We start from the raw sequence: 24112 nt of genomic DNA on the forward strand, positions 1-24112 counted from the left end.
GGAAACCAAATCAGGCTGAAAGTATGAATACCACTGAGCCTTTACAATATTCCACATACATTCAGCCTTCTTGTTCTTTGCCCAAACCATCCTGCTCCTTGATTCAACCCAGCAGGTGCTGCTGGTCATGTACCCTGCTCCACCCTCCCACTTCTGTACTGATGTGACTCAAGGTGACATGTTCATACAGATAATGCTCTTCTCAGCTGCAAGAGGTGGGTCTTGATTTGACCAACCCAGTCATGGCGTCCCACTCTTCTCAGAAGGATTGGTTTAAGTAGGTGTGTGTAACCTAATCCTAGCCTATTAGATACATGGGAAGTCTCCTACAGGAGTTTTTGTTAAAAAAGTGATCATTGTTTTAATAGGAGACACATGGAAGGGGTGCTCTCCTCCAGGTAATGGGTATTGCTGTATGAAGATGGGATGAACAGAGTTGCATGTGTGGCCATCTTATGAGCTTGAACCTGGAGACAACAGCCACTCCCCTGGGATGACAGAGAAGAAAATGGGAGACCCAGATCCTTCACGGTGTTGTCAGGTAGTTAAGTTAAAGGATCATGGAAATGCCTGACCTCTGGAACTTTTGCTATGTGACATAACCTCTTATCTGTAAGCCACTGTGAGGAGATAGTTCTGTTACTTTGAGCCAAAAGCATCTTCACTGATATACTGGATACCATAGGATGAGTCTGCAACAAGGATTTAACAGAAGAGAATTGGAGAGAAGTGAGCAGAAGAGGGTCCTGAGTTATTCAAGTGAACTTGCACCTTTACCCTGCCCTGACCTACCCTAGGGTTACCCCTCTGGCCAGACCAGCAGCTACTGGTGAGGAAACACTGGACACTTTCTCTTTGGAGACAGAGCTCCTGAGCCCAAGACACACTCTAGGTCTCCTGAGGTCAAGGGCAACCTAGATTGGCTTTTATTTATAGATGTATAATCCCTTCACAATGACTCTCCACAGCAAAGAAATGAATTCTAAGCATTCTACCAGACATTTCCAATACTCATTCCCAAAGGGGTTCCCCTTTCTCCAGACATTTCCAAACAAACAAACAAACAAATCAAAGGCTGGGAAAGAAAAACAAGATTAAGAAAAATGGTAAGCCAGTTTCCCAAAGAAGTACTTACCATTTTATCAAATGGATTCTCTTATTTCCCTGAAATACCACAAAACCTGCTGCAGTGAATCCCAAAAATGTTGTTGTGCCTGTTGAATCCTGAAAAAAAAAAAAAAAAAAAAAAAAAACAGAAACAAAAACATCTAGATTGAGAAATATAAAATAAATGATAAATGGTATGCTCATTCATCTTCCTCCTGGGTTAATTTCAGGTTAATTCCATTGATTATAGCAATAAACTAAGTTTCTGAGATGGGACTTCCAAGGATAATACTTCTAAAATCTAGGGAAGGTCTGGGAATATGTAGCTTTTTCCTTCTACCTCTCCAGGAACATCCTGGAAAAATACAGATTACTCACAAACTACTATGTCTATTTCTAACTGTGTCCTGGAGCCACCTGAGTGCTCAGATCTGCTCTATAATGTGGGCAAACTATTCTCAGTCATCAAGAGCCCAAAACCAAAGAGGCTATGAAACCAAAGCCCTGAATATCTAATTTAACTTCATTCAATTCCACATGATATTTCTGGCAATTTTAACATAAAGAAAGGTCCAGAAATGCCTACTTTGCTTTTAGCCTCAACCAGAAAAATTAAGCATAGATCACTAAAGGCAAAGGAAAGACAACAACAAAAATCAAGTCCATTTCCAAGTAACAAATAAACAGAGAGGCTCAAAATTGTGGATTAAGTCTAATTTGCTAAGTGGAATAAACTTATTTATACCATTACTAGGAAGAGGATCCTGGCCAATACGCTAAAATAATTGCATGGGCAGAGCAAGAAGCCCATGCCAATGTGAACAAGTACCTGCTGTAGTCATCTGGAGAGCCTGCTCTGCACCCCACAGATCCTGATGTGATTGGGCGGCAGAAGTAGATGAAACTACCCAGGTGCTTCTAATGAGCAGCCTACACTAAAAGCTATTGACCTAGTACTTTATCAAACACTGTTAGCTGGTACCATATGGGTAAAGAAATGTTCCAGTAGGACTCAAGAACTTACCTTTAAGAGCCTGGCTGATATAAATGCTTAGTTTAGGATTCTAGTTAGTGTCTGGTTGATGTGTGGCTAGTGTAGGGTACGGAAAGAAGAAAGCTGCTTTCACGGACCATTTCTGGAAAATGTGTGCATCATCTTGGGGGCTTGTTAAAAAAGCATATTCCCCCGCTGCACCCCCAGCGATTCTGATTCAGCAGCTCTGGGGTGGACCCCAGGTGATTCTAATACATGCTTAAGAAAAATACTGTCAAATGATACGAACAACAGAAACAGGAAAAACAATTATTCCTAATGTCAAAATATAATATTAAGTCTTTTTTTTCTTCTACCTTCCCGATTTTCAAGAGTCCGTTGTTGCTGACAATGGTCTTGAAAATCTTTTGGGATCCTATAACTTCTCAGGGGTAGAATCATCCACTTGATGGATAGATGGATGAATCATATGTGTTAATTGAGGAAAACGTGGCCACTACATAGCAATTAGCAAACTATTGGGAGGCTGCAATGGAGAAAATCAACTACCAGAACACGACACTGCAGCCTACTGTTGTCCCTTCCAATTAGGGGCAATGGATCAGGCTGTAGAAATATCCTGCATACCAATTAACTCTCTTGTGTGCAAAACAATCATTATATGTTGGCCTGCTATGAGGGGCACTCACCTTGCATGGGTGGGGGTCCACCCCATAGGTTTCCAAAGTGTGAGCTTTCAGGAGTAAGTTAAATTCAGCAACGGGTGGGCTCTGGCCTCTAAAAATCACACGAGAATAGTTTAGGGTGTTAATACAGAAGATTATAGAAACATAGAATCCTTTCATTCAATAAAATGTGATATCCTAAACTAAAAAAAGAGAGACATCCCTACATAAATAGTAATCAGTAAGACTGATCACTATTTCTCACCACGAAGAGCCCTTTGCTAAGAAACCTAAGCTCATGTTCCCTGGCTAATTGTTTCATAATAAACCTACATGTACTCTGAGGACTCCAGTGACCCCGTACAGTTAATCGACATTATCAAGTTACCAATAAGTAAGCCTTGCAAATTCAATCTTAATATGAAATAGAAGTCAGCATCTGTTCTTTCCTGCTCACTTAAAAAGATTATACAGGGTAAATACCATTCCTTTTTGCTCAGGGTAAAATACAGGCAATCCTGTTACCCTACCAACAAGCCTGAACAAAGCCATCTGGTAGGACAAACTGTCAACCATTCCACTGGAAAGCTCTGGATTTTGAAAGGAAATCTCAGCCACTAATCCTAGCAGTGTCCTCCAGGGTGGTAAACAAGGTCTTGGCCTCAGCAAGGGAGAAAGGGGCTACAATACAGATGGCTGTAAAGCCTTTTGGGGCTAAATTCCAAAGCAGGATGGTGCAGCATTCCAAAGACTCCACTTTAACTAATGTTAATATCCCACATGTATCTTCGAGAATCCAAACTGTTCCCTAAGGATAAATATGTAACCCTAACAACCAAGTAGAGTTTGCTAAAGAAAACAACAGGAATGTGTTTTTATTTCCAAAACCTAAGATTACATTGTAATATTAAATCTATTTCCACCCACGCTTCCCCCCATAGATGCATTTCCTCCCCAGCCATCAAGACAACTAAATCATCGTGCCTCTAAATCAAAACAGTATGCCATCTACCTTCTCCCTGAAGCCTTTTGAGATCTTCTGTTTACCCTGAGTGACTGAAATTCCACTATGATATGTCTAAGGAGTGTCTTTACTCATCATGATCAGCACTGTGGGGATACTTTTAATCCAATGATTCATTTTTCTTTGGCTATTTCTTATCGTCTCTTCCCAACCTCCTTCTTCACCAACCTTTATTTCTTTTCTTTCTCTTCTCACCTTTGAGAGACCCAAGTAAATGGATATTGAACCCCCTAGGTCTATCCTCCATGCCTTATAACCTTTGTTTCATTCTCTAAATCGTTCTTTTTGTACATTCTGTATCATTTCTTAATTCCAACTTCCAACTTGCTCATTTATTCTTCAGCTGCATGCATTCTGCTTTTATTTCCGTTTATAAGTTTTTTTAAATATAAATATTGCATTTCCAATGTAATATCTAATTGGCTCTGGAAATAGCTGCCTATTCTTATTTTATGCAATAAATTCCTTTTATTCCTCTGAGGAAAAAAACACATGGTTTCCTTTAAAATCTAATCCTGTTTACACTGTTAATGCTGTTTTCTTGGTGATGGTCTTCGGTTTACTGAGTCAGAATCTCTCATTCACGGAGTTGGTTTCCTTAAGTGTTTGGCGATTCATGGATGGGCATTCATTTTTGTATTTGATATTATTTAACGCAGTGGCCTCTAGAGGTTGTAGGGAAGGAGCGGGTGGTGGGGCATGCCATCTGGGAAGAGTGTGTGTTAGTAACTTGATTTTAAACTGAAAGTTGTAGTTTCTCCAAGTGTTGCTCACACACAGGTTACTTCCAGCCCAAGCCCGCTATTGCCCATGAGGAACCAGAGAAAGAGGTCAAAGCTTCCCAACTGTGCCAAATGTAGTTTTGCACTCACCATGATGGCTGACCTGGGTATCTGTTGCCTGAAGCACCCAGAACCACTCCTACCCTACATATGTATTTAACCTGGATTTGCTCCATCTATTTCCCATCTTCCAGAGACACTGTAGGACTTCGGATCCAAAAATGGTCCACAAATGGTATACTTTCCTGCATCTGCCTTCTAGTACTTTTTCTATTATCCATAGGGACTTGGAGAGGGAAGAAAAGGTAGCCATATGTGTTCTTTTCAAAGAAGAAATAATTTTTAATTCATCCTTTACAGAACATATTTCTGAGGGATTGACTCAAAGACCTGCTTTAAGAAAATAAAGTCTTTCTAAAGCCTTTCAGGCTTTCCTCTTCTTTGGTCTTAGTGTTCTAAAGTTTTGCCATGATATATATAAAAACAGCATCTTTATTCATCCTGATCAGCACTGTATTGGCCCTTTCAATACAATTCCTATCTTTCTTTGATTCTTTTCAAGTCACAGTCACTGTGAATTATTTCTCTTCCTGATACCATAACAATAGGTTCAGAAAAGTCACCAACTATATTGATGGGGAAGGGAAAAGGGATTTGGGGGGAAGTTTTCTCAAAACATGCAGGTATTTCTCCATAGCTCTCGTGCAAGTTCCAGTAGTAATAGCTTCTCTTTCACTGAAAAATAAGTCATTAAATCCAAATATTGGATGCCATTTCCTTCCCTGCCACACATTCTCACTCACTCACTCACCCAGAGGCTCATAGCACCCTCTGACGAGGGGCAAAGCACAGAGCTGAGCCATCTGGCATCTGGTGGCCCTCAATGCAGAACTTCAGTCTAATGGCCCAGATGGAGGCCAAAGGGAACCAGGACCCCAGGGCCAAAGTAGCCCAGGCCATTAGCTCTGCTGGGGATAATACTGGTTGACATGAAAGGGCTCTACTCCGTCCCACACTAATAAGAGCTCCTCCGCTCCTGAGAGCTGGCCATTCTCCCCAGTGGTTACATTGTCAGCACCTCTGAATAAAGAACATGGTGTTTATTCTTAAAATCCAAGTTTGGTTTTAAAGCAGACCCCTCTTTTCTATTCAGTCTGGGAGCAAGTTAATCATGAAAGGTTGTAATTTCGAAGTTCACATTGGAAAACGAATGGGTTCTGCTCGCCTGGGTGGTCTGACCACTTTCCTGTCCTTTGTAAATCTGATAGGCATCTGATTTCTAGTTGCAAACACTCAACCACAGATGGTAGCAGGTGCAGTGCCACACAGCTCCAGAGGAGGGGCTGCTATTAAACTCAAAGACCTCTACTCACTGGGAGATCACATCCAGGGTGTAAAATGGGAAGCCCTAGTACAGGAAAAGATTTCAGCAACAGGTGCAATAAAAAAAAAAAAAAAAAGGACTTCTATGTAGAATTTGGTTTAAACTCCAACAAATCAATAAACAATAAAATTTTAAAATATAAAAAATATATGTATATAGATATATATGTCTGTGTCTGTGTGTATATATATATATATATATATATATATATATATATATATATCTCTCTCAGAAGAAAAGTTAGCAAGACTTAAATAGGCACTTCATAAGATATCCAAATAGCCTACAACTATGTGAAAATGTGCTTAACCTCCTCATGATCAGCAAAATGCAAATTAAAACTATGAGAAATCATTTATACATCATCTATACATTATATACGTTTAAATAGCTAAAATTTAAAACATAGTACCAAACACTCACAAGGATTTGCAGAAAAAGCAACTCTTATACTGCTGGTGGGACAGCAATTTGGTAGAACTATGTGGGAAATTGGCATTATCTACAAAAATTCAACATGTTTACCTTGTAATACAGCAATTCCATTAATAGTTTTATATGCAACAGAAACTTGTGCCTGCCACACCAAGAAATACATAGAATTTTCATAGTAGTGCCATTTGCAGTAGCAAAAAAATAGGAAACTCAAATGTCTATGCACAAGAGAATGGATAGACAAAGGAATGCTCAACAGCCACAAAATTAAATGAATTAAAGCTACATACAACATGGGCAACTATCACAAAGATAAAACTGAACAAAAGAGGCCAGATATAAATGAGTACACACTGAACGAATTTATTTATATGGCTTTTAAAAATGAGTACAACACAACTAACATGTTAAAAGTCAGAGAAGAGATTCCCTTTGGAGAGGAGAGAGAAGGTAAATGTTGAGAAGGGGCAGGATAGGAGCTTCCGGGCTGTTACCAATCCTCTCTGACTTGGGTGGTAGTTATACACATTTGCTTTGTGACAATTCATCTAGCTTTACATTTATGTTTTGTGCACTTTCCTGAATCCGTGTTCTATTTCCATTTTTAGAGCATAAGACAAAAAAAAAAAGGTGATGAAGCACTGAGAACCCTCACGTACTGTGGGTGTGAGTGTCAGCTTGAGAAACCCCATTAACAAACAAGCCACCACTTCCTAGAAAAGCGAACACCATACAAACTCTACAGCCTTACAAATTCTACACACAGGTTTCTACCTAGGCTATGAACTCCTTTACATATGCTCCCATGAGAATTATTCAAGAAACCATAAAGACTTTGTAATAGCAAAAACCTGGAAATAACCCAAATGCCCATCAACAGAATGGATACATAAAATGTGACATGTTCATATCATAGTGTATTAGTTACAAAGAAGTACAAATAAAGACCCATGGCTACAGGCATCTGCTTGGAAGAACCTCAAAAACAATGTTGATGGGGAAAGTAAGATGCAAGAATAGAGTAGGATCCCATTTATGTGAAAGTCAAACACAAAGCAATGCATTATTTAGTGATAAATATCAAGTACACTTAACGAAAGCAAAATAAGAGAATGAATACCTCCAAATTCAGAACAGTGCAGAGGAGGGAAGGAGGTGATCTGGGAGGGGTGCACCTGAGATTTCAGGGCATCTGGTGATATTCTAATTCATAAACAGAGTGAGCAGGTCATGGGTGTTTTTTCAACTATTCTATATTTTTTAAGGTTTTTAAATTTATTTTTGAGAGAGAGAGAGAGAGAGAGTGAGTGAGTGAGTGTGTGCATGAACAGGGGAGGGACAGAGAGACAGGGACACACAGAATCCAAAGCAGGCCCCAGGCTCTGAGCTGTCAGCACAGAGCCTGATGCAGGGCTCGAACTCACACTGCGAGATCATGACATGAGCCAAAGATGCTTAACCGACTGAACCACCCAGGAGCACCTCAACTATTCTTTAAATTACACATATATTGTATATAGTCTTATGTGCTATATATTTGCAATGGTGGAAAAAAAAGGAATAATTCCTGTCCTTTTAATAAAATAATTATTGAAAAAAATATCATTCAGTCTAAAAGTACTGCTGAACAAAACAGGATTAGGAACATAACAGATATGCATGCTGGGCTACCTTTTACTAAACTCTACTGTTCCAAGCGAAATATAATCATTTCTGTTGTAAAGCAATATATGTATTTTGTCACTTAGCACTCATAAAGGAGAAATTCTTATCATTTTATAGATGAGGATTCTGACACTCAAAAAGGAAAAGTAACTTGCTCAAGGTTCCTCAACTAGTAAATGCCGAGGTGAAGTTCACTGCTCAGTGCCTTTGTCACCATCACTACCAACATGATATGGTCATGCCATCGCAGAGCACATCAAAATGAAATGGTTTCTATCAGTTCTTATAAAAACCCTTTTTAAACTCTAAACACTGCATCTTATCAGTGATGAAGCCATCCATCTGAGGTGCCTGATATTCAGACCTGATGAGAGCAGTGAGGTCTCAGTTTTAATCTGGGTCAGAGATCCCCAAACTGAAGCCCATGGGCTAAATCGGGACCACTGCCAGGTTTTGTACAGCCCTTGAGCTAAGATTGGTTTTTCCATTTTTAAATGGTTTAAAACAATCGAACAAAGAGTACTTCCTGACCCATGAAAATTATGTAACATTCAAATTTCATTACCATAAACTCTTACTGGAACACAGCCATACCCATCTGTTTGCATACTGTCTATGGATGTGGTCATGCTCCAACAGCAAGACTGAGAACTTGCAACAGAAATCATATGTTCTGGGGGCCGCTGGGTGGCTCAGCTGGTTAAGCATCCAACTTTGGCTCAGGTCATGACCTCACAGTTCATGAGTTTGAACCCTGTGTCAGGCTCTGGGATGACAGTTCAGAGCCTGGGGCCTGCTTCGGATTCTGTGTCTTCTCTCTCTGTCCCTCCCCCGCTCACACTCTGTCTCTTCCTCCCCAAAATAAGTAACCATTAAGAAATCATATGTTCTCCACAGCCTCAAGTGTTTATTAAGCAGCCAAGTATAGAAAAAGTTTGCTGAATTCTGAAGGGTAGGAAGTGAACACAGAAATAGAAAACAACTAAAGCTGATCTCCTTGATTCCATAAAATGAAGGTAAAAATAGTGCCTACACCTTGAAGATGTGGTGTACAGAGTAAGAGGCTGACAGATAAAAAGCCAGTAGACTAATGCCTGGCACAGAGTACGGCCTCCCCTCACCCTCTGAACAGCATTAGTTCAGCACGTGACTGAAATCAGAATCATGAGGCTGAGGGAAATGTCAGGAAGCATGTCAAGATATTCACACCAAAGCAAAGACCCCTCTTTAAAATAAAAGTCCTCAAATGGGTATCATTTGCCTTGGGTTTGATTGCAGATCTCCAACAGCTAAGCACTGAAAAGACCTTATCTAAAAAAGTCAGACACAGAGAAAGGCTAACTGCAAATGTTCAGAGTATAAAGATGTACGAAACCATGGAGGAAAGATGGAGACCCCGATGACACTGGAAACTGAGTCTCCCTGACTCACGGAGGAAGAAGCCAGTGAATGATCAGGTTTTCAGGAAGACACTAAGACCAGTTAAACACATTTTTTGTGCCTCCTCAGATCTCCCTCTGGACATTTGTTTCTGTCAAAAACTCTTTTTGGTAATGGAAAATAATGATTTTCTATCCTTTGAATCTTACATCAGAAACTGTTCTGCTAAGATTAATAGTGTCTCTAATGAGACATTTAGATGAAACACCAGTGATTAGGTGAATTCTGTAAGAGCTAACAATTCTCTAAAAATATGCTTTCCTAATAAATTAGGTGAGGTCGAGTAATCGTGTATTTAGCCATCTATCTCCCTTCTACCTACCTGGTATTCTTTTTTTTTTTTTTTTTTTCCAAAAGGAACACTCTTATTATCTGTGTATGATAATTAAACGGGGTGTGGGTCTTGCCAGCAAGGATCTGGATTGCTTGGAGCACGGTTGGCAGGAAGGGGCGGATTTGGTTCCACCTGATCCATTCAGGTCTTTGAGATGCAGATTTAAACTCAGCAAAGTAGAATTCTCAAGCTAAGTTAGGTTAGGTTTTGCTGCAACTTGGTTGAAAACTTTAGATTTTACTCACCACTGGCTTCAAATGCTTGACAGTGCTCTCAGAACTTACCCTTCAGCAGGGCTTGGGATCTTAGCACCCATTAGACTCCACAGAGAGTTCTCTATGCTTTATAGCATTGCTGTCAACGTTTTGAACTTCAAGGAGTCTCCTTTGCTTTCTAGAACCATCACTGGCCCTCTGCCCTTCAGAAGGACCTCCCTGTGGTCCTTTCTCTGCTGTTGGCAAGAGCTACCCTGCGCTGGATGAAGGTCTGGAGTGTCTTGCAAGAGTTTCACTCACCTACCTCTCCGATCCTGTCCAACTTCTTCCCTCTTCGCTTGGTGAAGGTCTAGGGCCAAATGGTGGTGGGAAAGTGCAACTCACTCTGTAGCTGGAGTCTTTGTGGTCTCAATCCATTAAGTCAGCCCACTCATGGCCATCAAAGGCTCATTAAGGATTTGGCTAGCTCCCCTTGACCCCACCTAAGGCATATTCCTCCCTCTCCTCCTCCTCCTCCTCCCATATCATCAGAAGTGAAAGCAAGTGCAGGTCTCTACTGTCCTAGGAAAGACATTCTGGATTTTAGTATTTAGGTTTCTTTTCTCTCAGATTGGTTTCAAAAATAGTATTCTGTAGTCTATGTAGCTTGTGGTGTTAACTTGGTGTTAGGGGAAATCAATGTCTCATGCTTTTCTATGTCCTAACTAGGAGTGAGAGCCCCATTTTGTCATTTCTATTTGTTTACTTAGAGAGGAACATGATCTCTTGCAAACTCCTTGGGGACCACTGGGAACCATTCTTATGAGAGCATTAGATAGAACACTACTCATTTGGGTAACTGCCATGCTATGAGGGAGACGGTGGTAATGCCCGGGGGCCTGGCAAGGACAAAGCTTCCAGGAGAGCAGCCTCTTAGGAAGATGTGCAGGAAAACTCAGGTTTTAGGTCAAGGTCTATTGCTTCTTATCTGTAGGTCCTTGGATAAATTAATTTTTCAGGCATCCATTTCCTTATTGGTACAAGAAGATAGTCACAAACTCAACCAACAGAGGGAGAAGGTGAATGAGCCAAGCAGGGATGGTGGCGATTTGGAGAGCAAATGAGTCTCCTACAGAGAACTGATGCTGAGCTCTGGCCAAGCACTGCTGCATAGGAGAAGGTCTGGCCTTACCAAATCTCCCAGGCGCAAGTAAAGCTGGGGCTTTATGGCAACTGATGCCATTTTGAAAAATGTATTTGGCCCAAACACCATACATCTGAGTCACAGCATAATTCAACAACTGTCATTTTATAACCCCTGCTTTGGACTCCAAGAGTCCCACAAGTGCAATAACTGAGTGTCAAGTTTTTGGCTTTTGGTTAGTGACCTCTTGATATTCAAAGGCTCTAGGTGGTAGTTGTAGCTGTGTATGACCAATAAAAATAAGGAAACAAGTTAATTGTTACTTTGTGAATATTGTTTTTTAGATAAAATCTTTCAAAACATGAGGGCATGGGAGAGTATAGATGATGAAGGGGATCCCAGCTTGGTGGTGAAGCAGTTGAGGATCAGTGGGCTAGGTCATCCAACATGACCACAGTTTCTGACACAGAGTTGCCTTTTAATAAGTATTTGTTGCATCAATAGATGAACAAATAGATGTATGGATGAATCATGAATGGGTGCATGGGTGGACGGACAGATAGATGGATGCATGTCTGAGTCATGAATGGGTACGTGGATGGATGGACAGATAGATGCATGAATGAATCATGGATGAGTATGTGGATGGACAGAGGGATCACTGGATGGATACACTGTTATAAGCTCATCTAAAGTTCAAAAAGCCTTTGACTATGTCTAATTTTTTTTACATTTACTTATTTTTGAGAGACAGAGAGAGACAGAGCACAAGTGGGGGAGAGGCAGAGAGAGAGGGAGACACAAAATCTGAAGCAGGCTCCAAACTCTGAGCTGTCAGCACAGAGCCCAACGCGGGGCTTGAACTCACAAAGCGTGAGATCATGACCTGAGGCGAAGTTGGACGCTTAACCAACGGAGCCACCCAGGCGCCCCTGACTATGCATAAATTACATGTCACATGTTGGGGGGATCAAAGAATGTATTGAGTCATGGCTGATTCAAGCTGTCAATACTATCCTTCTCCCCTTCTTCAAAGCCATGTTGCACTTTGATGACTTTGCTCTTTCTCCTTTCAAGTCACTGTAGCTAGATTTTACCTATATAAAAATGCTGGTGGCTTGGGTGCATACATGACACACACATGATTTGCCCATGGCCCAACCCTCCCTAGAAATGTCCCTGACTCTAAGCCACATAATACAAGGATTCAGTTTTTACAGGAGGAGCATTTGATGCCAAGTAATTCCCTCTTCCAATTCCTATGCCAAATAACAACAGAGAATGGAAATGGATTTGATGATCTTTCAGAGAGAGAGAAAGAGATTCTAGGGCTTTAAAATGAGAGACTTGAGAAAAGAAAGGGCACAGGAAGGAGGTAGTAGAGATGATTAAAAGCACATCTTAAGAAAGATTAGAAGTTGTACAGTAATCTGATCGTTCCCATTTTCCTTTTATACAATAAACGCTCTTCCCCAAGCTGCACAAAAAACATTTCCTGAGGGGGCTCTTGTAATCTCTTCATCAGAAGCACAGGTAGAGGGTATTTATCATTGCAGATCACTTATTTCTAGAAGACTAGACGTTTTTGACACTATAAATCCTTGCCAGGAAGCACATGATTTACAGAGAATGTGAATTTTGAAAAATAAAAAGATAATGACTCTGTATGAAATATACTCAGTGTCATTATTGCTTCCAGGACAAGCCTCACTGCATCAGATCATTATGGTGGTAGCTAATTGGATGATTTTTCTGCTTTTTAAGGACAGGGAATATACTTCATCAAAACCACTTCACCACCAAGTGAGACTTTTGAATATTTGAAAGCTGATGACCTGTGCCTGAAGCTAATCCAAATGTCTTTGCCTCTAATGAGAAATCTGATAAACTGGTATTGAGAGAACCAGCTGAGTAGAAAGTGTAGGAAAACCTCCAGAGAAGCCTCTCAGGGTTCCCGATAGTAAAATCAATCATATTCTTGGTCACCAACCCTCAGGACTAATGGAATGGGTATTCCATTCCCTTCTAACCCACATGGCCATGATTAAAGCTGTGGAAAACAGTAACCAAGACAGGCAAAAAAATAACAGAATTGTCACACCCCTAGGGATTGTGGCAACAGCTCCTTCCGGCCACCAGAGGGCTCTGGAAGGAAGAACAACCTATTGCTAAGCAGCCCCAATGCTAGGACCTCATTTCTGCGTACCACACTCAAATGAAATCTGTAAATCATAAGAGATTCTTTCTTACATGTAGTTTTAAAAAAATACTGATCTTTTGTCTTAAAAATATCTACAGAGGCAGGACAGTGAAGCAGAAATTGATTCCAGACCTGCTCTACCACGTGTTCAGAGCAGGAGTCCGCAAACTAGCACCCATGGGTTAAATCTGGCCCACCATCTGTTTCGTCAATCAAGTTTTATCGAATCATCGCCCACTAATTTATGTGTTGTTTAGGTCTTCTTTTTGCTCTACAAAATCATAGCTAAGTGGCTGTAATAGAGATCCCACGTGACCCAGAAAGCCAAAAAATTTATCTATCCGTGATCAAGAAGAATCATTCAGCCTCAGTGAGTTTTAGCCCTAATCTGTATTCAATAATGTGAATCACATATCCCTACATCCTCTAGTTTACAAGTTAGTAGGTGGCCCAATGATGCCTGTATAAAATCTCTCTGAATAAAACACTCTTCACTGCACACCTATTAGAATGACCAAAATCAAGAATGCTGAAAACACCAAATGCTGGTGAGGAGGGTAAATGGAGCAACAGAAACTCTCATTCGTTGCTGGTAGGAATGCAGCCACTTTGGAAGATTGGTGATTTATTTCTTTCAATTTTTCTTTCAATATTTCTTTCTTTCAATATTTCTTTCAAAACTAAATATACTCTCACCATACAATCCTGCAATTGCATTCCTTTGTATTTACCAGAGGGGTTGGAAATTTATGTCCACACAAAAAGCCTGCACATGACTGTTTATGGCAGCCTTATTCATAATTGCCAAAGCTTGGAACCATCCACGATGTCCTTCAGTAGGCCAGAGGATAAATTGTGGAACACACAGACAATAGAATATCATTCAGCAAGAAATGAGCTACGGGTGAAAACACATGGAGGGACTTTAAATGCATATTGCTAAGTGAAAGAAGATAATCTGAAAAGGCCACACACTGTATGATTCCAACGACATGATATTCTGGCAAAGGCAAAACTATGGAGACAGTAAAAAGATCACTGTCTGCCGGTGGCTGTGGCAGAGGGAGAGATGAACAGGCAGAGCGCAGAGAATTTCCAGGGCAGTGGAACCATTCTGCCTGATACTATAATGGTGGATACATGTCATTATACTATTGTCCATGAAATGTACAACACCAAGAGTGAACCCCAAGGCAAACTACAGATTGTAGGTGATCATGATGTGTCATGGTAGGTTTATCAATTGCAACAAAGACAACACTGGTGGGGATATTGATAATGGGAGAGGCTATGCAGGGAGAATAGGGGATACTCTGTACCTTCCACTCAATTTTGCTGTGAATCTATAAAAAAATAAAAAATAAAGTTTTTTTAATTAAGTAAAAGTTTAAAAAATCCAGGGGCGCCTGGGTGGCTCAGTTGGTTAAACGTCCGACTTCAGCTCAGGTCATGATCTCACAGTCTGTGAGTTCGAGCCCCGCGTCAGGCTCTGGGCTGACAGCTCAGAGCCTGGAGCCCGCTTCAGATTCTGTGTCTCCCTCTCCCTCTGCCCCTCCCCTGCTCATGCTCTCTCTCTGTCTCAAAAATAAATAAAAACATTAAAAAAGAATCCTATTAGTTAATGAGATTACAAAAGCCACTAAGAGTTGTTTGCCAGTTATTTCCAGTTTGCACCTTCCTTGCCATTAGGTAGGACCATGTGACTAGTTATGGCCACAAGCTGAAGGAAGACCTTCCAGAACTCTCTTTTCCCTTTGGCTCAACAACTGGCAAATTCAAACCTGTGAGTACCTTGAGTGACAATGGTGAGCAGAGACCCCCCCTCCCCCAGCTGACATCTGATGGACACTTAGCAGAACAATGAGCCTCGCTCATTCTAAACACAGAGCTTTTGGAGTTGTTCCCTGATCAAAATCTAGTTTATTGTGACCAATATAGAGATGATCAATAACCATGTTGGTAGATTTGCAAAACTGTGACTTCTCCCTACCTACCCTCCTGTTCAGATGGCACATTTAAGGAAGCAAAGTTGACCCAGCCATAAATTTCAATCTTCATTCACAAATCTCTTAACATCTAAAAGGAATCTAAGTTGATAACAATTCTTACTACACCCTTGGTCTCCTATTTTCAAGCACCTCAAAATTCCAAGGAGACTCTCTCACTTTCTTCTCCCTAAAAAACTCTTATTCATGGCGGTCTATCATGGCATCTTGGTTCCAACTTAAGGCAGTGTGTAGACTCCCAGAGACAGTGGTTTTCTTTTTCCTCCCTGGTTATTTTTCTCCTAAGAATCATAGTTGTGTCCCTTCCTCAGAGCACATATAAGGAGAAGGATTCCAATCATGTAAAAAGGCAGAAGATTGTGAACCCCCACAGGTGAGTACATTTATCTCACTGTAAATCATCATCACTATTTCTGCTGAACTTTGTGTCCCCCCTGCCATGTCTTTTGTTTTCTTTCTCCACTGGTTCAGAAGCCATGTAGGAAGCAGGAGGTTAGTTTGGGGGTCCCTCAGACGCCCCCAAAATGCCAGCTGAATCCTCTCAGGAAGTTTCTGTAATAATAGTTCAGTGATCACACATTATCCCTTTGCTGAGTGGGGAGGGTCACGGGTGCTGTGATAACCTTGGAGAGTAAGATGTTAACACTCTGGTACAGCCTTGTATGGTTGTCTTCCCTCTACAACTCCTTCCTGACACTGTTGGGTTTGCAAAGTGATCCAACCAAACGTCCAATTTCCCACACCAGAAAATCAACACTTTCAAAACCTGTGTGCAAAGGGCTCACTGACTCCCCAAAATAACCTGTCTCTATGGCAGCCTTCCAACCAATTCTAGAAAGTCTCTCTCCCTCTGCACTGTCAGCTCATTCTGCTCTTATCTTCCCATCCAAACCTATAATCTCTCTCTGCTGTACTGATGCAGAAGGAAATGCACAACTACTTGAGGATGAGCAAAAATTCATAGGAATTCAAAATCACCCTCTAAACCTCTCCATGCAATGTCACATTACTTCTGGCTATTTCATCCTTCAACATACAACTTTCACTTCTTCACAAGGGCTTTCTGGATGTTACAAATGTGTAGTGCTTCTGAGTAGCAGCTTTGATCAAGCCATGTCATTTGCTTCCAAGATGTATAGATCATGGCTAATTGATGACCCCCTCTTTTCCCCTGGTGCATGAGGACTACTTTCAGGGTTATCAACAAAGTCAGGTGCTGGTACAAAGTCCAATCTACAGCTTTCTGATTATAAAAATCAACCTGGCATCTTCTCTGATTCACTCATTTACTCCCGAAATCCAGGAGGTAACCAAGTCTTGAGGTATGGTTGCTCAAAACTCTATCTTTCAATATTCTCTACTCCTATTCTTTTTCAGGTCCGTAGTGTCTCTTGTCTGGCGAGCAGAAATAACTGGTCCTCCTGCTCACAGTCGCCATCCTCTGGCACCACTGCCATGGTGATCACTGTGGAACACCAACAGCTTATCTGATTGGCTTATGACTGCTCGGCACAGTGGATAAGAGCATGGGTGTTGGTGTCAAGTAAGAGCAAGTTTCAAGTCCTGACTTCACTGCTAACAGGGCAAGTCCTTGATCCACTCAGTGTTGTGCTATTTTCACCTCAGACTGGGAACAATAAATAGCACCTCCCCTGTAGAGCTTAGGAGGGCTGGGAGGACACACCTAAGACTCTTCACACAGTGTTTTGGCATCTAGTGATGCTCAATAAATGTTTACTAATATCTTATGTTCCGGGCACTTGAGCTCCTATAAATTCCGGTCACAGCAGACCTTTTGATTCCCATCTCCCACCAATCCACACGGTGGATGTGACTCCTTCGCCCAGAGGTTCTCGCCCTGTGCTGCCCAGACACTGCTGGTCCACAAACTCCTCAGCTAGAACATCGGAACTTTATTTTTACTCTAGCATTCACGTCCCCACAACGTAAAAAGAGTAGTCAGTGTCTTATATTTTCAATAAAGCTTTTCATTAGGATACAATACTCCTAATTACACAGAGATGGCATGTTGCTTTCTGAAATCGGCACACTTCTGGGGTGCCTCGGTGGCTCAGTCAGTTGAGTGTCCGACTTCAGCTCAGGTCATGATCTCACAGCTCCATGAGTTCGAGCCCCGCATCAGGCTCTGTGCTGACAGCTCAGAGCCTGGAGCCTGCTTCGGATTCTGTGTCTCCCTCTCTCTCTGCCCCTAACCCACTCACATTCTGTCTCTGTCTCTCTCAAAAATTAAAAAAAAAATTAAAAAAAATAAAATTGAAGTCAGTACAATTTTTTGATGTCTAATCATCTTTATCTGTTAAGAACAAAGGTCATCTTTCAAAGCTGAAATATGCTGCCACCTTTAATGCCCACACATATACTCTCCTGAGACTCTCCAGAAGGGGGAGTGCTTGCGTAAAGTAGAATTTGAGCACTCCCGCCACAAGGGGACGGTTACTTGTTCCAGAATTCATAATCCAGTGACACTGTTTCTTTTTTATATATAATTACCGGAGGTCCAGAAGATGGAGGCGTCTCCATTCTTGCAGGTCTTTGTCCGTACTTGTATAGCAAAGCCCATGATTATTATCAGAGTGAATTTTTCTGTGACTTGCACAGATCTAAATCCTAGTTACAGACTAGAGCACCTGAGTTACTTGATTCCAAGTTGGCAAGGATTCCTCCCCATGCTCATGTCATACCTGGTAGCCTACGCAGAGCAGAAGCATCCCAAGGATTAAGAGCACAGACTCTGGAGCCAGGCTACCTGGATTCAGATCTGGACTCTGCCACTTGCTAGCTTGGGTAAGATGCTTAATCTCTCTGTGCCTCAGTTCCCTCATGTGTAAAATGGAAACTATCATGGTACTTATCTGCTAAGTCACTGTCAAGGCTAAGTGAGTCACTATGTACAAGTACTCAGAATGTTGCCTGGTACACAGTGAGTCCTGTGTGCGATTCCACTACTCCCATCGTCACTGCTCTGTAGTTCGTAATCACAATCAACCTGGAGCACCACAGACAAGGAACAGAGAAGACACTGAATCTGTCATCTTGAAAGGAAATCTCATCGACGGATTTTACCCTATCTGGAAGTCAAAGCTTCCAGCAACGGACACAGGAGAGGACAAGGCAATGCAAATTCAAAACAGAAAAAAGATCACTCACGTATGTACCCTAGATTTCACTTACAGAAACGCAGTGTGGTTAAAACCCATTGGAAAACAGAGGGGTCTAATAACTGCTGATGGTTCATAAACAGCTACCCAGGGGACCCCACGCTATTGAGATGGTTATTGATGGAGATCTTGACAGTGCCCAGAAAGATCCCTCTGCCGCCAGAAACCGTCCAGCCATACATCACCAATATTCTTATTTCACAGTACAATTTCCACATTCCCTGCAATGAGAATACTTTCTCACCTCTATCATTCTTCCAAATGTTTACCCCTATTACCTGAGTTCGTTTTTATGGATTTCCACTATTTTTCTTTCCAGCTTCTGTGACTGCTTGGGGAAAATCTCAAACTCACTGATGTAATTTTCGGGATGCTCGTCAGGATCGTAATCACCGAGCTCAGCTGTAATCAGTAAAAAATAAAGAGAGAGAAAGATTTAAAACAACAAGGGTAGGGTACTTGTGAGATAGCTCCTGCCACCCAAACGAAGAGCTGGGAAGAGCTCACCCAACAAAACGTATTTGTATCCATGGGAGGACCACAGCCTGCATGTCTAGAAGCCCATGTTCTAGCTCAGATCTAGCTGTAGGAGCTTAGACACTTGCCAACCTCTCCAGGTATCATTTTCTTCATCTATATAATAAAGGAATTTAAATAGTTTTTTTTTTTTTCCAATGGGGAGCTACTGGCATTTTGGGAGCTAAACAATTCTTTATCGTTTCAGACCTTCCAAGGCAGATAGGACATTTGTCCCCCCTACCCTTCAGGTACCAAGTGTTAGTGGTATACCTAGTCACTGCGATCACCACAGATGCCCCCAGGATTTCCAAATGTCACCCAGGATAGTAGTTGGAAACCACTGGATGTCCCTCAAGGTTCCTTTCATAGCTAATTCTCTGAGTCTAGGAATTCTCTGGCTGGAGCTGCCCTGCTCTGAGATTTGTGCAAGTGTGGGGCATCCAATAATAATAACAAAGTCACAACATGAAGGCACCTAAGAAGACTGCACTTAAAAATAAATGGAATGCTCTTCAGATTAAGGAGTATAAATCTAAGCATGGGCAAGTGTACCAGATGAAGGTTGTTGTTGGATTCTAATACAAAGCACCCCCAGAAGGTCTTTAAGGGAAAAAATAAATACTGGCACATCTCTGAGTTCCTGGAGGCTCTAGGAAACGATGGACCTGGGGCACCTGGGTGGCTCAGTCGGTTAGGCGGCCGACTTAGGCTCAGGTCATGATCTCGAGGTCTGTGAGTTCGAGCCCCGCGTCGGGCTCTGTGCTGACAGCTCAGCACAGACAGTTTCAGATTCTGTGTCTCCCTCTCTCTGACCCTCCCCATTCATGCTCTGTCTCTGCCTGTCTCAAAAAGAAATAAAAACGTTAAAAAAAATTTAAAAAAAAAGGATGGACCTAGGATGTGCATCAACCATAGCCTGGGGCAGCAAAGGTGATGCTCTGGCAGAGGGGATGCTTTTTATGGATTGCACAAGCTTGCTAAGGAGAATGAGCCAAAAGGGGCAAGTGTCTCAGGCAGAAATGGCCCACAAAAGATTAAAAGATGGTGGGAAAATTGTATTAGAAGAACTTGATTACCAACACGACTTTGTAGCAGATAGGAATCAATATGCGTTGAGCACATCTGCAAAATCACATCCAACTCTGTAATTTGTATCTACTGTCCCTTCATTGTTGAATCATCTAATGACTACAGAAGGACAAAACTGGGAGGAAAGCAAAGCTCTTTAAAGCTTCTTAATAGAATTCAAATTACAGAGTTGTTAAAACTACTTCAAATGTATATCCTACAGGGGAAGGACTTTTAAAATAAGATCCAAAACACCATCAACCATAAAAGGGAAATCGATTAATTGGATTGTGGTAGGGTCCCCTCCCTAAAAAACAAACAAACAAAAAAAAAACCTCAAGGCAACCTGGCTTTACCTGTAGGTGACAACATCCCTCAAGACCTTGTAACATGAGACGACTTAATCAGACTGCCTGTTTGCGTGTTACCATATATGGGAGACAAAGAAGTAAAAAAAATATAAAAAAACAACGCCATGTGGCCTTCAGGGCTCTGTTCTTTGGGTACGAACCCAACTGTGCAGTGCCGGCATGAATAAAGTTGCTTTCTGGAAAGAAAAGCCTGGCTATCATGAGTCTATGCCAGAATCCTGCTACAAGATCATATTAAAATCAAAATACTTCTGTTCATCACAGGTGGTCCTAGACAAAATAATAGATAGATGACAAATTGAAAGACTATATTTGCAAAATCCAAAACCGACAAGGACTGATATCCAGAATAAAGAAGAAATTCCTACCAATCAACAAGAAAATGGGCAGGAAGACCAGTAGGAAAATGATCAAGTGACAGAAGGGGAAAGCCAAAGGACGAGTACAGAGAGAGAGGTTCAAACTCATGAGTAATCAGAACTATGGAGACCAAAACAAGACATCACTTTACACCTAGAAGATGGGCAAAAAGTGTAGGAAGCCGGATGATTCCATGTGTCGGCAGAGATAGGAGGTAATGGAAACACTTGTACACCTTCTGGAGGATCCTTGAGGCATGTAGCTCTTCTAAAGAGTGAGCTGGGAATGTTTAGTCGAATATTATCACCCACTAATCCCACTTCTGGGCATATATTCTAAAAAAATTCTTGGGTACAGGAAAGGTTTCAAAGGCAACTTGGATATTCGTTGTTGGTAGGAGCAATAAATAAAACACAAGCAACGTCCCCTAATGGATACTCTGTAACAATTGAAAGCAACCAAAGAGATGGATACCCAGCAACCTGAATAGATCCCCCAAACAGTGTGTTGAGCATAAGAGGATTAAAATGAGTTTTACAGCCCCATCTAATTTACAAAACTTAAGAGGGTATACACACAACACGATGTAATCATTTATAAGGATGTATGTAAAGTCAAAGATCTACATGAACCCAGTTGTTGCCTTTAGGAATGGAAATGGAGAATAATGAAAAGGGAAAATCAATCAACTGGTGGACCCAAAGGGATCAGTGACGAGAATGAGGCATCAACTGATGATTAACTCAACCTAAGTTACACATATAATACACCTATACCCACACCTACACATACGTATCACCCTGTGAGTCAGCTATGGACTTAAAAATTTAGCAGATGGTATAACCCCCAGTGTCTCCATTTTTCATAGGGAATGAACCCTCAATACAAAACTGGGTCGCGCTGGATGCAAACGTCAGCTTACGTGGTGGTTGGTGAGGGAAGGCATTGTTTGGCAGGGAGTGGGGGAAGGGTCTCTTTCCAGGAAAACTTGTGAGATGAAATGGACTTGTACTGCTAAACATCGCAAATAAGTTGGAAAACGCCAGAAAACTAAAAGAAGAACTGCCTTGGAACCTGCACTCGTTTGCTAACAAGGCAAATGTCAGTGCCTCCCGCATCACGTGCCCTGCTTTCTTGTCCCTTAAAGAGTGTCTTTAACTCGGACTTCACCTGAAGCAAAAGGCAGTTCATAAATGATTCAGGACTTGTTACTATCCAGACTTTGTTTTCCATACCAAGAGGAGTTGGGTAAGCGAGGGTAAAGTTGTGACAAAGGCACATCGGATGCCTTGCAATTTGAAACAGGCCCTAGTGCGTGTCTAAGGGAATTTAACTGTCAGAAAAATCCAAAGAGTTGAAGCAGAAGGATGAGCGCAATTGGGTGACATTAGTAAGTCTAAAGGGTAGGCCAGGTAATGCGTCCGCCCCCCCCCCCCCCGCCCCCACTTTGGAGAGGACTCATTCCAAAAGAACAAGAGATACAGGATGTTACAGCTCCAGGGTCAACTCTGTCAGGAGCCTTCCCTGACCACCCTCCTGAGGTCATAGCAGGGACCTGGGTGTTCCTCTGTTGAGCCATTAACACATCACACTGCCATTTACCAGTCTGTCCCCCCTACTGCTCCCTCCCAACCAGGGACTTTGTACAGCAGTGCCCGCACCTAGCAGCTGCTCGGTAAACGTTCAGAGAACACGCAAACAAATAAGCGAATGAAGTAGGGAACCAACTGCTCTTTCTCAAATATAGAAATAAAGCCTACATCGCTGCAATTTAGGCAAGTGCCCTGGTTCACTCAGGACATCAGTACTGGAGAATGTCCTGTGTGCCAGACACAGGGATACTACGGTGAAAACTGCACCCCGAGGCCTGCTTCCATGGAACTTAGATTCTACATAGAGGGAAGGCCTAAGAAGTTCCAAAAACAGCTCAATAACATGATTCCAGATATGAGTGCATAAAAGACAACAAAAAAGGGGTATGAGACAGAATGACGCGTGGGAGAGAGGCTGCTTTAGTAGTCCAGGAAGACTTCTCAGAGGAGGTGATATCTGAACTGAGTTCGAATTCAGTTCTGAAACTCTAGAACACACCAGGCACAGGCGGCCAGAAAGAAATCCCACCACGTTGCTGTTCTGCAGAAGGAACAGGAAAGATACTATTTTTACCAAGAAAAGATATAAATAGATCCCTAGGGTTTTTGTGTATTTGTCTTGCAGTTTGTATTATGAAAGCAAATGCATTGCACATCTTGAATATGCTTGCTCACTGTGTTCAGTACGTACAACCAGCAACACTCTGGGTGCTGCCTGGTTTTCATATACCAAGAATATTGTGAAGCTTCAAACACGCTCCTTCAGACAGCGTTAGCAAGTAAGAAGTCAACGAACAGCCACATGGCCTCTCGCTTTCTAGTCATTTCCTCCACGTTCCCTCTCTCTCTCTAAGCATAAGCAGGTCCAGATCTTTATCAGCATTTGTAAGGATCTCTAGAGCTGCGGAAATATCACCCCAAGCATCAGAGAAGTTCATGAATCCAGCTTTTACTGGGTTTGCTACAAATGGCCCACCGCTGTATCGTAGAGCGGAAGGGTCCTTTCGAGTTCTGCCAGTCCATTTCTAGCTCTATTTCTCCACAGCATCTGTGCATGTGGTCAGGGCTAATAGCACCGAGGGCCCTGATTGTCTGGAGGGAGACTTAGTGGCTTTATTTCAAACACAAAATAGGATGGCGGGTTTCCCGTTACAGATCCGTATTGAGCTTGTCCTTGGAGACTTGACCGTGATTCACTAATGCCTAAATGTGTTCTGAAATGCTCATGTGCTGGTCTGTTGCTTGGATTAGTATTGATCTGCTTTTCCCTTACAGAGGACGGTGGACCCTACCAGGAATTTGCAATCTCACCGGAAAGGAGGAGGCCTATGGGTTCTCACATCCCTTAGCTCTGCTATAAGAGAGCTGGTTTGGGGAAACACATACTCCACCTTGGGACAGATGGAAGGACTATGTCCCATCACCCTATCACTGTAGTTCTGACTTCAAACTTGAATATCTCCACGGGTTTGAACACCTCTGCCAAACGCGCTGTGCAGCACCAGGTGGACCCCAGGGGAAGGAGAATGCAACACAGACAACGCTCTTCAGAATTCTCAGGAAGCTCCCCTCCCCACCCCGGAAACAGGGCCCAAGGAACCATTTCACAGCACAGAGCACCCCACAGGGACCGTAGTGGGCGACAGTGA

At 42.0% G+C, this 24112-nt stretch overlaps 1 protein-coding gene across 2 annotated transcripts in view; it reads right to left on the bottom strand.

Annotated features, from left to right (window-relative positions):
- Positions 1–24112, bottom strand: part of FRMD3 (FERM domain containing 3) — a 310724-nt gene that overhangs the window by 88514 nt on the left and 198098 nt on the right. For both annotated transcript variants that reach the window (XM_019423562.2, XM_019423561.2), the window contains exons 6-8: positions 18832–18955; positions 2791–2878; positions 1136–1224 (exon numbers count right to left, since the gene is read on the bottom strand). In XM_019423562.2, the coding sequence (XP_019279107.1) occupies positions 1136–1224; positions 2791–2878; positions 18832–18955 (301 nt within the window). The remainder of the gene's footprint in view (positions 1–1135; positions 1225–2790; positions 2879–18831; positions 18956–24112) is intronic.

The sequence above is a fragment of the Panthera pardus genome, unplaced genomic scaffold (genome assembly GCF_024362965.1).
Source record: "Panthera pardus isolate Hobbes unplaced genomic scaffold, ASM2436296v1 HiC_scaffold_20, whole genome shotgun sequence".
NCBI lineage: Eukaryota > Metazoa > Chordata > Mammalia > Carnivora > Felidae > Panthera > Panthera pardus.